Below are 14,589 nucleotides of genomic sequence, written 5' to 3'. Positions count from 1 at the left end.
TCACAGGCGGAATTCTGTGTGAGGTTATACATTTCCCAGACCAGGTGATCCGGCGTTGATCTTGTTGTTTGTATTAGTGGCTATCGACCCTGAGAGCGGTCATTTGTGTTGATGCGTATATCGCAATGATTTTCATTGGATATGGCATTTGTTGGGGACCGGTCTCCCAAAGGTTTCGCTGTGAGGTTATACATTTCCCAGATCAGGTGACCCGGCTAGAGCGGTAGTGTAACGACCCCAACTTATCCCCTCGAAAATGCGGAATTTTTTTTTTCTAGATGTGAAAATATTCCCAGAGACCTGGGGCCTTTACAGTTCCACTCACCGCTGGATAACCACACACCACGATAGAGCTTACACTTATCTTCCAAACCAACATCAAACCATTATTCATTTATTGAAAAACTGATAAACATGTCTAGAGACACTTGCATAATGAATTATTGAAAGTGCAACATCCATTAAATGAATAAATCCATGATGTCCCTCTAAGATTTATCCAGCAAGTGCGTATCACCCGTGACTTGCCCAGACACCAGTCGCTTCACTGAGTTCCTGCTCTTATGAAAAACCATAAAAAGGAGGGGTCAGAAATCCAAAGGATTTTGCGTACAGATCCCTTTAATGAAAATAAATGAGCATAAAGAACACAAGTACAATTTTATGCGATTCTCCTTGAGGAAAGGCAATTATTACATCTACTCAATCCAACTTAAGCATTCATGCAACATCTTTTAAGTATGCATAAAGGGTATTCTACATACATTAAAGAGTAACCATCACCCATTCAACAACATATATCAGGAAAGAGAAACAGACCATGCCTGATCTAATGCATAGCAAAATTATGCATGATATATGTGAAATGTATGAACACTTTATTTTCTTTCATTTAAGTTTATATTTCCATATGCATACCCTATTAAATGCATACAATTTAAGTTCCTCTTTTTAATTCTATCTCCCGCGGATACACCAAACGGGTAAAATCCCCGAGGTCAAGTAGGTTCCCAGGGTAGCTTAGCACACAATTTATATTTTATTACTGGGTTCCAACTTAGCCCTCGACTGAATCACCTTCGGAACATTAGACCTCCACATCTAATGTCGGGGATACAAGGGACACCCCACGCCCACAAGTGTCACTTCCTTGGTACCATAACCTCACAGTTGTGACTAACACACCACTCCCGGGTAAAGTGGTGGATTCTCCCTAAAACCGTGGTCAGGAGAAGGAACCTCAATATCGGGTTCAGGGGACCAAAATTTAAGCACACGGAGTTTTTTGTATCCTCACAGTCTCCCCAAGACTGGACTTTTAAGATCTCCATTCTCCAGATGGAAGATCCCAGAACATAAGTTACATTGTTCTTATTAAAGTCAATTATTTAAGTGTGCAACACTATATGCAAAGGTAAAGTGAAAACCCGCATCCTCCCTTGCGGGAACCCTTACGGGACTCCAGCCCGTGAGGACAACGGGAACAGTGTAGTAGTTAATGTGATGCAATTAAACATATAAGAAACAACAATCAAGTTCTCGACGCTTCAGGCCGGTGATGATCCATTAGGCCATCGGTGCATCACAACAAAACCAAAGTGATGTGTTATATAACATCAAACTATTGTGCCAAATGCATATGCACTCATACAAAACAAGGTTAATAACAAACATGTAATTTCCCACCTCCCATGCATCTTTGTCATGTGCATTTCCTACATCCATACACACTTACCCATATCAAAAACATACTCACATGCATTAATGTTGGCAGCTAGATTTGTATCATCCCGAAATCTTTGATCGGATTTTCCTTTTTCTTCAAATATTAATTTTTATTGTTGCCAGCCTCAAGCAACATGCATAAGGCCAAGTTTTTACACATTTTTTTTCTCCATACCCAGCCAACCACTCGGCTGGGCCTGTCAGCCTATGCACCGGCCCGATCTGGGCCTGTGTAAGCTGTCAAAACTGAACAACATTACAAGGCATAAGTAGAGGGGAAAATATTTGTCATACAACTCAGCCCAATATATTCATGTAGTCCACTACAATTGAATATTGAATCATACAGACTTATTTAGTCATAGGCATGTGGAATTTCGTCCCAACATGTACATAGCAAAAACTCTACCATTCGTCCAAGTCTTAAAGTATACAGATACGACCCCTACTACCAGACATTTTTGTCATATTTCTTTTCTTCATTTCGGCCACGTGGATAGCATTATTCAGATTTTCCCATGCAAGAAGTTTATTTCCAAAGCCTCACACAAAAATATAGCAACGGACTTATTCTGGAAGGATCAACAAGCGTAAAACCAAATCAGGGATTTACTGGGGTAGGCAGACATGTTGTTTAGGATATTCAGTGCTTGAAACATCACTTCCCTTTCTGCTGGGTATCTATTTTAACTCAGTTCTATATAGCATAATTTCATAATATCACGGTTGACCTTGAATAAACCCTCAGACTTGGAACACATAATAGTTTGTGCATTCAAAGATTAGAACATGCACCAATATAGATATGGGAATATACTCAAAACAGGAAATTTCAGCACAGTGTAGGCTTAACATGGACAAAAATCAGAATCTGCTATAATTTGCACATTAAATGGATAGCACCTAAGTATACTCGGGCATCGGTTTAGGCAATTTCATGGTTAAAGGAAGTACACAACCTTTATACATCGAAGAGTTAGGCAACTACGCCAACCTTCTGTGAATGATGAAAGTCTAATCACTACTATCATTTAGGAAAAATGTAGCACATAAAAAAAATCGTCAGGCAGCATGTGGCCATCTGCAAGTTAAAAACTATATAGGATGTGTAGTAAATGAATTCATATTTGCAGGACAAATTTGTATGGCTCAAGAAGGAAATATAATTCAAAAATAAAAATTCAACATGAATAATTACATCAATTCATGCTGGAATTAACAAAGTTTCATTTATCTAGGTCCAAAACTACAATCGGAAATAATGCATAGATGGAATCAGTCTGATTCCAAAAAACCCCTAATCCCCCTTTAAGCGTAAGACTGAAACTCGGTTCCCCTTATGTTATAATTTTTTTCTGGTTTGGGCATGACCCAGCCACCTAATCGGTAGAGCTTATCGTGGAGAAAAAGAAAGAATTGAGCCACCATGAACTCCATCTGGTTCCCAAGGATTTCATCCAAAGAAAAACAACATAAAATCGAACCAGGGTTCGATTTCTCAATCATCTTCAAAGGAGGGGACCCGTACCTCTTACGGTGGTTTTCCGGTGGCCGGAGACGAACGTCGCAGAGGGGTGCAGACTGGTGACGCTCCTCCCAACTGTCGTGAAAGGAGATGCTCGTGGGGCCTTTGACACTTGCGGATGGCCGGAGACTCGCCGGTGATGGGGCTCCTTCCTCCGGCGTGCGCACACCGAGAGAGAGAGAGAGAGAGAGAGAGAGAGAGAGAGATGAACGAATCGGGAAAAGAGACCCACTTAGGATCCCCCTTTTGAACAGGAAGGCCTGGCAAAATCGGAGCCCCCTCCTTCCAGCGGCTGCGCTTCAAACCTCCCTCCATTTCCTTCCTGCGATTTCGGTTAGGGTTCTCTCTCAGAACCCTAACCCTCTTTCTTTTTTTTTTTCGTTTCAGATTTATCGGGCAACCCTTATCGGGTTGCCCCTTACTCTTATAAGCCCTGTTACACAGGGCTCGGCTCGGGTCCGGACCCGTAAGCCGACCCCAACGATATGGATCCACAAGTTGGATCCAAATGGATCCAACTGTGGATCCCCGGATTAACCTTATAATAAATTTTTTTTTCCTTGTGGTTGATATTATTTATACACGATTGCCCCTTTATGGGTCCTAGATCCGAAATATGGATCTAGGCCCAATTTGCATTTTTTTTTGAAATATTGTGTAATATAAACAAAATTTATTAGGAAAATTTTTCGGTTTTTACAGGTAGAATCTCTGTGAGGATGTACACTGTCCACGAACGGGTAACCGCGAAGTCGGTGAACTCCTGTGAGGAAGTGTATGGTCCAAGATCAGGTATACCCTCTAGGCAATAATTCCTTGTCAGGTCGTATATCTCTCGAACCGAATGATTCGACGTGGATCTTGTTAAAATATGATGTATATTTATATATATATATCTATATACATAGATTACGACACATACACATATATATAATATATATATGTCTATGTGTCTATCTATATATATAAATATATATATATTTATTTTGTAAAACCTGATAGGGGTATTTCTGTAATTTCACCATGTACATGCATATCTTTGAATGCTTTTCTCCTTTTCTTTTTCCTTTATTCTTTTTCCTTTTTTTTTGCTTTTTTCTTTTTTGTTTTTATTCACTTGAGAGGGGTCCACATAGAGTCGTTGGACCCCTCCAATGGTCATAAATATGACCGTTGGAGGGGCTCCAACGACTCTATGGGAGCCCCTCCTTGGGTCCCTTGCTGTGTATAAATAAGGGGCTCAGCCCCATGTATTTGCTAAGCTTCTCTTGAAGCATTCTATGAAGTGAGATATATTTTTTATCTTCTTTTTGTGCTTGACCACTTTTGTGGTTTATTTTGCCCTTTAGTGGCATCTTGTGTATGTGCGTGCTTCCATGCTTTCGCTTGGAGACGTTGCTCTTTTCATTTGGCACTTCATTACATGGTATCAGAGCCTTGGCTAAGAAGACTTCATTGGATCCTCCATTGACAAGTAATACCTCTCCACTCTCTTGTCTTATAAATTTTTCTTCTAATAGCCAACAAAGATGCAAAAATCGATCTCTCATTCAAATTGGATGGGACCAATTATCGCATGTGGGCGGCCGCTATGGAGAATAATCTCAAAGGTAAAAGGCTTTGGGGTTATGTATGTGGAACCATTCCGGAACCACAACTAAAGTTAACTAAATTTGAAGGAGGTGAAGAAAAAGCCTTGAATGAAGAAGAAAAAGAAAAGGCTATTCTTGATTACTCTTCTAAAATGGAAGATTGGGAAAGTGAACATGCTAAAATCTTGGCATGGTTCATGAATAACGTCGAATTGAAGATTTGTGCAAATCTTGCAAAATTCAAGAAGGCTAATGAAGCATGGTTTTTCATGAAAGGTATGTACACTCAAAGAGACCTTGCTAGGCACTTTTTTCTTCAAGAAAAGGTAAGAGCTACCAAGCAAGGTGATATGAGCATTAGGGACTATTATAGTGCCCTATCCTCTTTATGGGATGAACTTGTCCTTCTCGAACCGCAATGGGAAGGAAGTGCTATTGCTATGAGACAAAAGCAAATGGAAAAAGAGAGGTTCTTTCAATTTATTCATGGGCTTCGTCCCGAATTTGAACAACTTAGAGGATCTCTACTTCATAGAGCCTCTACTCCTCTAAGCGATATTTTGGCCGATTTATGTCAAGAAGAAACCCGTTTGGCCTTGAAAAGGGATGTTGATGAAGTACATGCCGTGTCTAGACCCGGCAACAATGTAAGATCATATAAACCACCACATTTTTGGAAGAATAATGGTGGAAGAAGGAAAATCATTTGTCATAATTGTAATGAACCGGGCCATATTCGTCCCGATTGCCCTAAATTCAAGAAGAAGGTAGCTTCCGTGGGAGAAACTCCTCCAATCATCAATGAAGATTCAAAGAAGGATGGTGACATAAAGGATTTCATCGCTCATCTAACCGAAACTCTTCAACAATTTATGAAGATGAACGCCTCTACATCATCATCCTCACCTTCCACTTCCGGTGCCGCCATTTTTTCATTCCCAGGTATGTCTTCTTGGATTCTTGATTCGGGTGCCTCTTTCCATATGACTCCAAATGCATCACTTTTGTCAAAACCAAGTCTCAATAAATTTAAATCATATGTATCCACCGCCGATGGAACTTCTTTAAATGTTGAGGGTATTGGAAACCTTGAGAAAATTTATGACCAAAACAAAGAATTTTTTGTTCCCAAAATCCGAATCATCCCAAAACTTAATCTAAATCTTTTCTCCGTCTCTCAAATTACCGATTTTGAATGTAATGTCTCTTTTTCACCCACCCATTGCTATGTGCAGGATCTCCGGTCCGGGAAGCGGATTGGGCAAGGCCATAGAAGAGGGGACCTTTACTATATGGATTTTTTGTCTTTGCCATCCCAATCATTTTGTAATCATGTTCAATCCAAAGATATTGAGACTTGGCATAGGAGACTTGGGCACCCTAGTATTTCTAAATTGTACCTTTTTCCATTTTTGGAAAAATTTTGTAATACAAATACTTTTACATGCAATGATTGTATTCTTGGGAAAATTCACTCTATTCCATATTCTCATAGCAATTTTGTGTCAAAAAGGCCTTTTGAACTTGTGCATTCCGATGTATGGGGACCGGCACCCGTTATGTCCAAAGGAGGCTTCTCTTACTATGTTTCTTTTATTGATGATTTTACTAGATACACATGGGTTTATATTATCAAGAATAAATCCGATGTCTTCACCAATTTTAAAGAGTTTCACGCTCTTGTTCAAAACCAATTCCAACACAATATAGCCATTTTTAGATCCGACTCCGGAGGAGAATACATGTCTAAAGACTTCCAAAATTATTTTAAAACAAATGGAATTTTGCACCAACGATCTTGTCCTAAAACTCCGCAACAAAATGGTCTTGCGGAAAGGAAACATAGGCATTTAATTGAAACCACAAGAACTCTTCTTGTGTCTAAATGTGTTCCTAAAAACTTTTGGGCCGAAGCTCTTCTTACCGCAATATATCTTGTGAATCGTATGCCCTCTTCCTCTTTGAAAAATGTTTCGCCCTTTGAAAAATTATTTAAAATTACTCCTGATTTTAATAGACTAAGAATCTTTGGATGCAAATGTTTTGTACTTAGTCTAGGACAAGATAAGTTGTCACCTAAAGCTATTGAATGTGTGTTCATTGGCTATGGTGAGAATCAAAAAGGCTATAGATGTTATGATATTCGAAACAATAAATTATATGTGTCGAGAAATGTAAACTTTATTGAAGAACAAAATGGTTTCGATATCCACACATCTAAGGAAGACATCGATTATTCTTTTCTATTTGACTTAGCTCCTAGAATTGAGTCTCCTGAGGCTATTTCTTGTGATACTAGTTGTGATGGGATTTCACATTATAATGATATACAACAACATGATAATACCTCCCAAAATGAAAACCTTAATGATATAAATGTCTATACCCGGCGGATAGGAAATGAACATCAACCTGCTATTGACAGATACTCTCAAGACTTTTCTTTAGAAGAATCTACTGACAACCATCTACCTAGGAGATCTTCTCGTACCAGTAGGCCACCACAAAAGTTTGTGTCCTATGAATCTTTTTCTCCGAATTATAGGACTTGTCTTATCTTAATACATTCGTATCACGAACCTTCCTCTTTTAAGGAAGCTAAAGATCACCCACATTGGATTGAAGCCATGAAAATCGAATTAGAGGCTCTTAACAAGGCCCAAACCTGGAGCATTATTCCTCAACCTTTAGGGAAGAAGGCAATTGGGTGTAGATGGGTATATAAAGTCAAAACTAAATGTGATGGGTCTCTTGAAAGATACAAAGCTCGTTTGGTAGCAAAAGGCTATGCCCAAGAATATGGGATTGATTATGAAGAAACCTTTGCTCCCATGGCCAGAATGACTAGTGTACGAACCTTAATTGCCTTAGCATCCATCAAACAATGTCCTATATACCAACTTGATGTTAAAAATGCTTTCTTAAATGGAACTTTATGTGAAGAAGTTCTTATAGATCCTCCGCCGGGTCTTGAAATTGGGAAAGGCAATATTCTAAAATTAAACAAAGCTCTTTATGGGTTAAAACAAGCGCCAAAAGCTTGGTATGATCTTTTTAGCAAAGTAGTTCTTGATAATGGTTTCTCCTCATGTTACACTGATACTGCTTTGTTTGTTAAATCCTCTAATGAATACATAACCATTTTGTTATTATATGTTGATGATATGATTATCACAGGTAATGATAAGAAAGGTATTGATCTTATTAAAAATATTCTTAAGAAAAATTTTGATATGTCTGATCTGGGTTTTTTGAGGTATTTCTTAGGAATTGAAGTTGCATACTCCCCCAAGGGGTATGTCCTATCTCAGATGAAGCTTGCCTCTGATATTATTGCTAGGTCTGGGCTAACAGATGACAAAAGAGTGAAGACTCCAGAAGTGATCAATGCCAACATGAGAGCCAATGATGGCACTCCTTTAGCAGATCCCATGCCTTATCGTCAATTGATTGGATCCTTAACATATTTATCTATTACCAGGCCTGACATTTCCCATGTTGTTCATAGTGCAAGCCAATTTCAGACTGCTCCTACCACCACTCACATGGCAGCAGTAATGAGGATTATCAGATATCTAAAAGATTCCATAACTAAGGGAGTATTCTTATCCTCTTCTTCACCTCTTACTTTACTTGCGTATACTGACTCTGATTGGGGGGGTAACCCCGATGATCGTATTTCGACCACAGGTTATTGTGTGTTTCTTGGGGAGTCACTTATCTCCTGGAGGTGTAAAAAGCAGCGTAAAGTTTCTCTCTCATCTACTGAAGCCGAATATCGGGTGATGACCACTACCACAACTGAGATTATATGGTTAAGAAGCTTACTTAAAGATATGGGTGTCTCATTCTCAACTCCCTCAAAGCTATGCTGTGACAACAAGAGCTCCATTTATATCGCTAGCAATCACACTTTTCACGAACGAACGAAGCATATTGAGATGGACTGTCATTATGTTCGAGACGAGTTTTTACGAGGCACCATTCAACTTCCATATGTTCCTACCGAATATCAGTTGGCGGACTTCTTCACCAAAGCTTTGCCTTCGCCTCGCTTCTACTTCCTCCTTAGCAAACTCTCGGTGATCTCACCATGTGTTTGAGGGGGGGTGTTAAAATATGATGTATATTTATATATATATATATATATATATATACATAGATTACGACACATACACATATATATAATATATATATGTCTATGTGTCTATCTATATATATAAATATATATATATATATTTATTTTGTAAAACCCGATAGGGGTATTTCTGTAATTTCACCCTGTACACGCATATCTTTGATATGCTTTTCTCCTTTTCTTTTTCCTTTATTCTTTTTCCTTTATTCTTTTTCCTTTTTTTTTTGCTTTTTTCTTTTTTGTTTTTATTCACTTGAGAGGGGTCCACATAGAGTCGTTGGACCCCTCCAACGGTCATAAATATGACCGTTGGAGGGGCTCCAACGATTCTATGGGAGCCCCTCCTTGGGTCCCTTGCTGTGTATAAATAAGGGGCTCAGCCCCATGTATTTGCTAAGCTTCTCTTGAAGCATTCTATGAAGTGAGATATATTTTTTATCTTCTTTTTGTGCTTGACCACTTTTGTGGTTTATTTTGCCCTTTAGTGGCATCTTGTGTATGTGCGTGCTTCCGTGCTTTCGCTTGGAGACGTTGCTCTTTTCATTTGGCACTTCATTACAGATCTTGTGTTTTTGCTTACCATAAAAAGTTATGGTGAGCTGTGACGATCTCCTGAGATTGCTTGTGATAGCCAACTATGAATTCATAGTTTCGGCTTTCTATTTTAGCATGATTACATGCAGGACTCAGATATGAGAATCCGATCGTTAGCGATTTGAGTTAGTGATTATGTTTTGGACCTTCTACGGAAGGGTGAGCTTTTCTGAGAAAGTATGACGCCTTAGTGAGTCATAACAGGTGGCAGTTGGCCGCGTAAGGTTTTAAGAGATGAGAATAGATTAAGGTTGTTCAGGACAAAACGTTTGTTAGAAGTAGTGAGTGACAAACGATGTCCTGATGGTGATTAAATGCAAAGACCTCGTTCTAGGAACGAGAACAAGCTTGTTGCATAGTAGTTCACAGCTTACGATCAAATGGATCGTATGTTGCGTTGGTCAGTTGCACTGCTTACTTGCTTTGAATTACTTACTTGCTTTGAACTGCTTACTGTTTGCACTACTTACGCATTTGCACTACTTACTCGCTCGCACTACTTATTCGCTTGTACTACTTACGCGTTTGCACTATTCACCTGCTTGCATTGCTTACCTGTTTAACTGCATATCTGTTTTAAACTGCGTAACCTACTGAATTAAATATACTTAATTCGGTTTCTTGTAGTCTCTCTTGTGCACCTACTAGTTTTTCGCGAAACTAACTCATTCTATGGGTACAAGTGATGATTAGGTACACTACGGGCGATGGCGCGATTGCAAGATGGCTTCAAGACTTCTTCTTCCTGCTCTTAGCTCGCGTCCTGAACGTTTGGGTTTGTATCGGATTTCCCTTAGGATATCCGAATCTTGTGAATTTTGGTTCTTTTAGCTAACGTGCCCAAAGTGTTCAGCTTGCCTTATGATTTATCAAAAGAAAAATCTTCCGCTGATTTCATAAACAAACTCTGAAGAAAAGAGATATTTCTAGTCTCTTGCCTGTTTTTCTGAAAATGTTCGCAAGTTTGAAATTTGGGGCGTTACAATATGTGTGAAGGACTATGGCTTAGATTCGTGCTTATAGAATTGAATTATTAGTGAAGAATCCTATTTTGTTATTTTGTGACAACAGGGCAGCTATGCAAATAGCTTCATACTTAGTATACAATGAGAACCAAACATATAGATATGGATTGATATTTTATTAGAAAAAAACTTGAGGCCGAAGAACTTCACGTTATTAATATTACTCATCTCAAAATTAGCCGATATCCTAACCAAAGCTGTCAACCAAACTCAACTGCAAGAGAGCATTGCCAAGCTGGTGATCATTAACATCTTCTCCCCAACTTGAGGGGGATTGTTAGAGAGAGTTGCATAGATAATAAGATATACTTTTGTAGGGGTCATTTTTGTCCTTTGACCCAGTTTTTACTGTTTAGTCTTCGCCTCTATTACTAAGAGGTAATTTTGTCCAAAGAAACATACACCAAATATAGATGTTTTGGCATCTGATAGAATGAGAAGTATTCCACTGTTGGATGACCAAATTCTCTCGTTTGCCTCTCTAGCTCTCTCTCTCTCTTCCTACTGGAAATTCTTTTTCTTCCTTCATTAAGCACAACTTATCACTTCATAGTCTCACAAAGACTCTTTTACACATATTTTCTCACCACACATCATACAATCGCTAATACCATCGTTCTTAAGAGAACACGCACACACATGCACACATTCACACAAGCACACAGACTCACTCATACATGCATATACATGCACACACTCACACACATGCTGGATGCATGCATTCTGGCATGCACATACACACAACAGTTCTACATACAAGATACCAGAACAAAGAAGTCATATGCCTGCAGCTCATACCTTTTCACGTTCCAGTAGTCTGTCTAGTCTCAGATCAAGTTTCTGAGTTTCTCTTTTCTCCGTCTTCGACCGATGTAAAGCAAAGTCATAGCTGTTATAAAATAATTCCTTGCAAGCATTAGAGCTTGCAGGTGCAGTTTTGCAGTGCTCCAAACCTGAAAAAGAATAATATCAAAATTGATGAGCTATAGCAATAGTTCTATAAATATCACCACAGACAAGATTAAGCTGCCTTGCCCTTCACCCTCATATGCTAAAGATGTGTTCACGAGGGGTACCTCGTGACTTTTTCTTCCCTATTTTTGGGGAGAAACACCCCCCAAAACGTGGGGGGAGTTTCTTTGGTGTTTGCTGGGGCACGTGGGTCCCACTGAAAAAGAAGGGGAAGCTCCCCCAGCGGAACTTCCCCACCAAGCGTCAAATGCACCTTTACATTAGAGAAAACAAAATGTGCTGCTCGTTATTCGTGAGAATTTTCATAAGATGAATTCAAGAATTCCTCAATTTTTATAAAATAACTAGGACAAATTAAATGCAATAGGGACCAAAAAATAAAGCAACACTTAATGATTAAGCAGAGCAAAGAAGGCTACAAATATTTAGTTTTTTTTTCGATGAGAATATTTACTTGAAATGCATCTATTGATAAGCAGGTTGTAACTCGAAGTTCATGGCTCACAGTCATGGGAATGTACAACGATACCACCCCAATGAAACGAAAAAAGGAAATATGAGATACTGACCAGCATTTCAAATGGGTGGAATTGGTTTACTAGAAGAGTTTCAGACAAGCATATTTCTCTGGATTGCACCAGGATATTGGAGCCTGACTGGAAAATGGTCCGGCTCAAAATGAGAAGCAGCCTGATTAAACGATCTATGTCCTATCGTCTTCTTGCCTCTTAAGAATATGAAACAAGAATATTCTCCATGAGAGGTTCAATTTTGAATCATCTAGTTCCATAGAATTTGCACACATCGTTCTCTTTGCAAGAAGACCACTTACACTAAAAAATCACCCCACGGAAGAACAAATATATTGGACAATTGTCAGCATAAATCAAAGGGGATTTGTATCTCATGTTAACCCCAAAAAGAAAAAAAAATTGACTTCTACTTCTTGGCCACCGTTAACAAAGCCGCTGTTCAGTTAGATGACCCATTTTGAACATGTGATTTTTTCCTACATTGCAGGAAAAAAAATGGCATCTCCTCTCTCATTATCGACAAGTTCATTTTTTCACTCGCCCCACCTTCCTTAACACGATAATTATTAATTTTAACCTGGTTGTAAATCCTTTTCCCTCTAGTTGATCTTCATTGTTTTCTTGGGTAATTTTTTTTCCTGTGTTGCTTTAAAGGACTAAAACGACAATTTTATTCTGCAATTTGCTCACTTCTCATCTCAGTCTCTAACCACATGCAGTTGCAGGAAAAACGCCTTGCCTCATCTCAGAAAGTAACGAAACGGAAAGGCAACAATTTACCTCTTGGCGACAGTCCTCTTCTTGCTGAACTCTCGAACTCACTCGAAGAACCGTACGACTGATCACCAGCCGTTCGAAAAGATTGGACTGATCCTCGATCAGAGCCAAAGCTGCCTCCAACTTCAAGATGATCATTGCCTAAACCGCTCAATTCTTTACTCGCTGCAGCGATTGCATTTCCTCGGACTTCGACAGAAACTTCACCGCCTTCCATATCACCACCTTCACACTTCAATCCTCGCTTCAAGAAATCGATTCCACGGAATCCTTCCGAGCCTTTCGAGTCCCCGTCGATCCTCCGAAGAGAAAACAATTGCTACTCATCAAAGTGCTCTGAATCTTCACGTCACTGTGAAGGTTCAGGCCTCGGTCTAGGGCAAAGCTCGAAACCCCGTCCCTGACCTTCGCTCCTGAACAGTCTCTCTCTCTCTCTCTCTCTCTCTCTCTCTCTCTCTCTCTCTCTCTCTCTCTCTCTGCACCTATCGGTCAAAGATCCGCCGAGAGGGTTCCAACTAAACTAACCATATGCGAGAACCAGAACAGAACAGCTGTCAATTTACCAAAAAAAAAAGGTAATAGAACGAAATAATTTAAGAAAAAACGTTAAAAGGGAAAAAACGCACCCGAGTTAAACACAATATATAACAACCGAATCTTAACTGCGAAAATTTCCGATGAAAAAAAACACAATATATAACGATTCCGAGAACCGATAAGACTTACTTTTATTCATAACAGTATTGGAAAAGAATAACTCAAACGTTTCAAGAAATACAAAAAAATCAATTTAACGACATAAAATTAACTGCAAAAATCTCCACAAGGAATACCAAATATAACGCTTCAGAAAACCGGAAATGCGTACGTTTCTTATTACAGAGGAAAAAAAATAACACGAAGCGTTTCAAAATAAACGAAAATTTTCAATTGAACACCGCAAAAAAAATGCCTCGAGAGATCGATTCAAAATTGAAAATTACTGTTTTTCACGAACAAACGCTTAAATATGACGATCATTTTTTAAGTCGATAAAGTTAATTAAGTTCAGATTCGTATTTTCACATCCTCAGAGCGGACGAATGGATATTCGACTTGAAATCGGCAGAAATTCCAAAGAATCGATCAAAATCCTCGAGAAAAAAAAAACGGAATAAAAGAAGAAGAAAAAGAGAGTACCTGAAGAACCTCCTGAAGAAGAGAAGAATATCAGAAAAGCGAAGAAGGAACTTCGAGAGACCGGCTGAAAACAACCTAAATTTGATACCGACAAGATGATTCCTCGATTTCTTTTCGCTTAAGGAAGAAGAAAGAATCCAGAATATTCTAGAAGGAGCCCTATTTGAATTTAGAGTGAACCCAATCATTCAAAGAGAGAGAGAGAGAGAGGCATTTTTTCTACCGAAGATTGGGCGTTGTTCCATGGTTTCCCGAAAAAATTAGCTTCCTCATTTGTTGCCACGTTGGATTTTTGCTCTTAATTTTTCCATAAATTATTGTACCTTTTCAATTAATTACCTCGCTGCCAATCCTTTCAAGGTGTCGGTTTATCGGAACTTTTGTTTTACTTTTTTCATGCCGATTTGTTAAAGATGAAACCTGTGCCGAGTACTTCGCAGGAAATTAAAAAACAGCACTTTTTCATGCTCATTTCCAGGATGTCGTCGATTCATGGAGAGTGAGAGCAACCCCCCCGTATCCCCTTCCT

General features: G+C 39.0%; 1 protein-coding gene across 3 annotated transcripts in view; it reads right to left on the bottom strand.

The window, feature by feature from the left end:
- Nucleotides 1-14,285, bottom strand: part of LOC149847120 (sterol 3-beta-glucosyltransferase UGT80B1-like) — a 249,396-nt gene extending 235,111 nt beyond the window's left edge. For 2 of the 3 annotated variants that reach the window (XM_089996829.1, XM_089996830.1), the window contains exons 1-3: nt 14,061-14,284; nt 12,885-13,432; nt 11,398-11,552 (exon numbers count right to left, since the gene is read on the bottom strand). In XM_089996829.1, the coding sequence (XP_089852955.1) occupies nt 11,398-11,552; nt 12,885-13,098 (369 nt within the window). In that variant the 5' untranslated portion in view covers nt 13,099-13,432; nt 14,061-14,284. Of the gene's footprint in view, nt 1-11,397; nt 11,553-12,884; nt 13,433-14,060 lie in introns of all 3 variants that reach the window. The other variant, XR_016430342.1, reaches the window with a different exon arrangement.
- Between the last annotated feature and the right edge of the window lie 304 nt (nt 14,286-14,589).

Source organism: Nuphar pumila, chromosome 2 (genome assembly GCF_984573655.1).
Source record: "Nuphar pumila chromosome 2, dmNupPumi1.hap1.1, whole genome shotgun sequence".
Classification (NCBI taxonomy): domain Eukaryota; kingdom Viridiplantae; phylum Streptophyta; class Magnoliopsida; order Nymphaeales; family Nymphaeaceae; genus Nuphar; species Nuphar pumila.
This window is presented reverse-complemented; position numbering and strand designations above follow the sequence as displayed.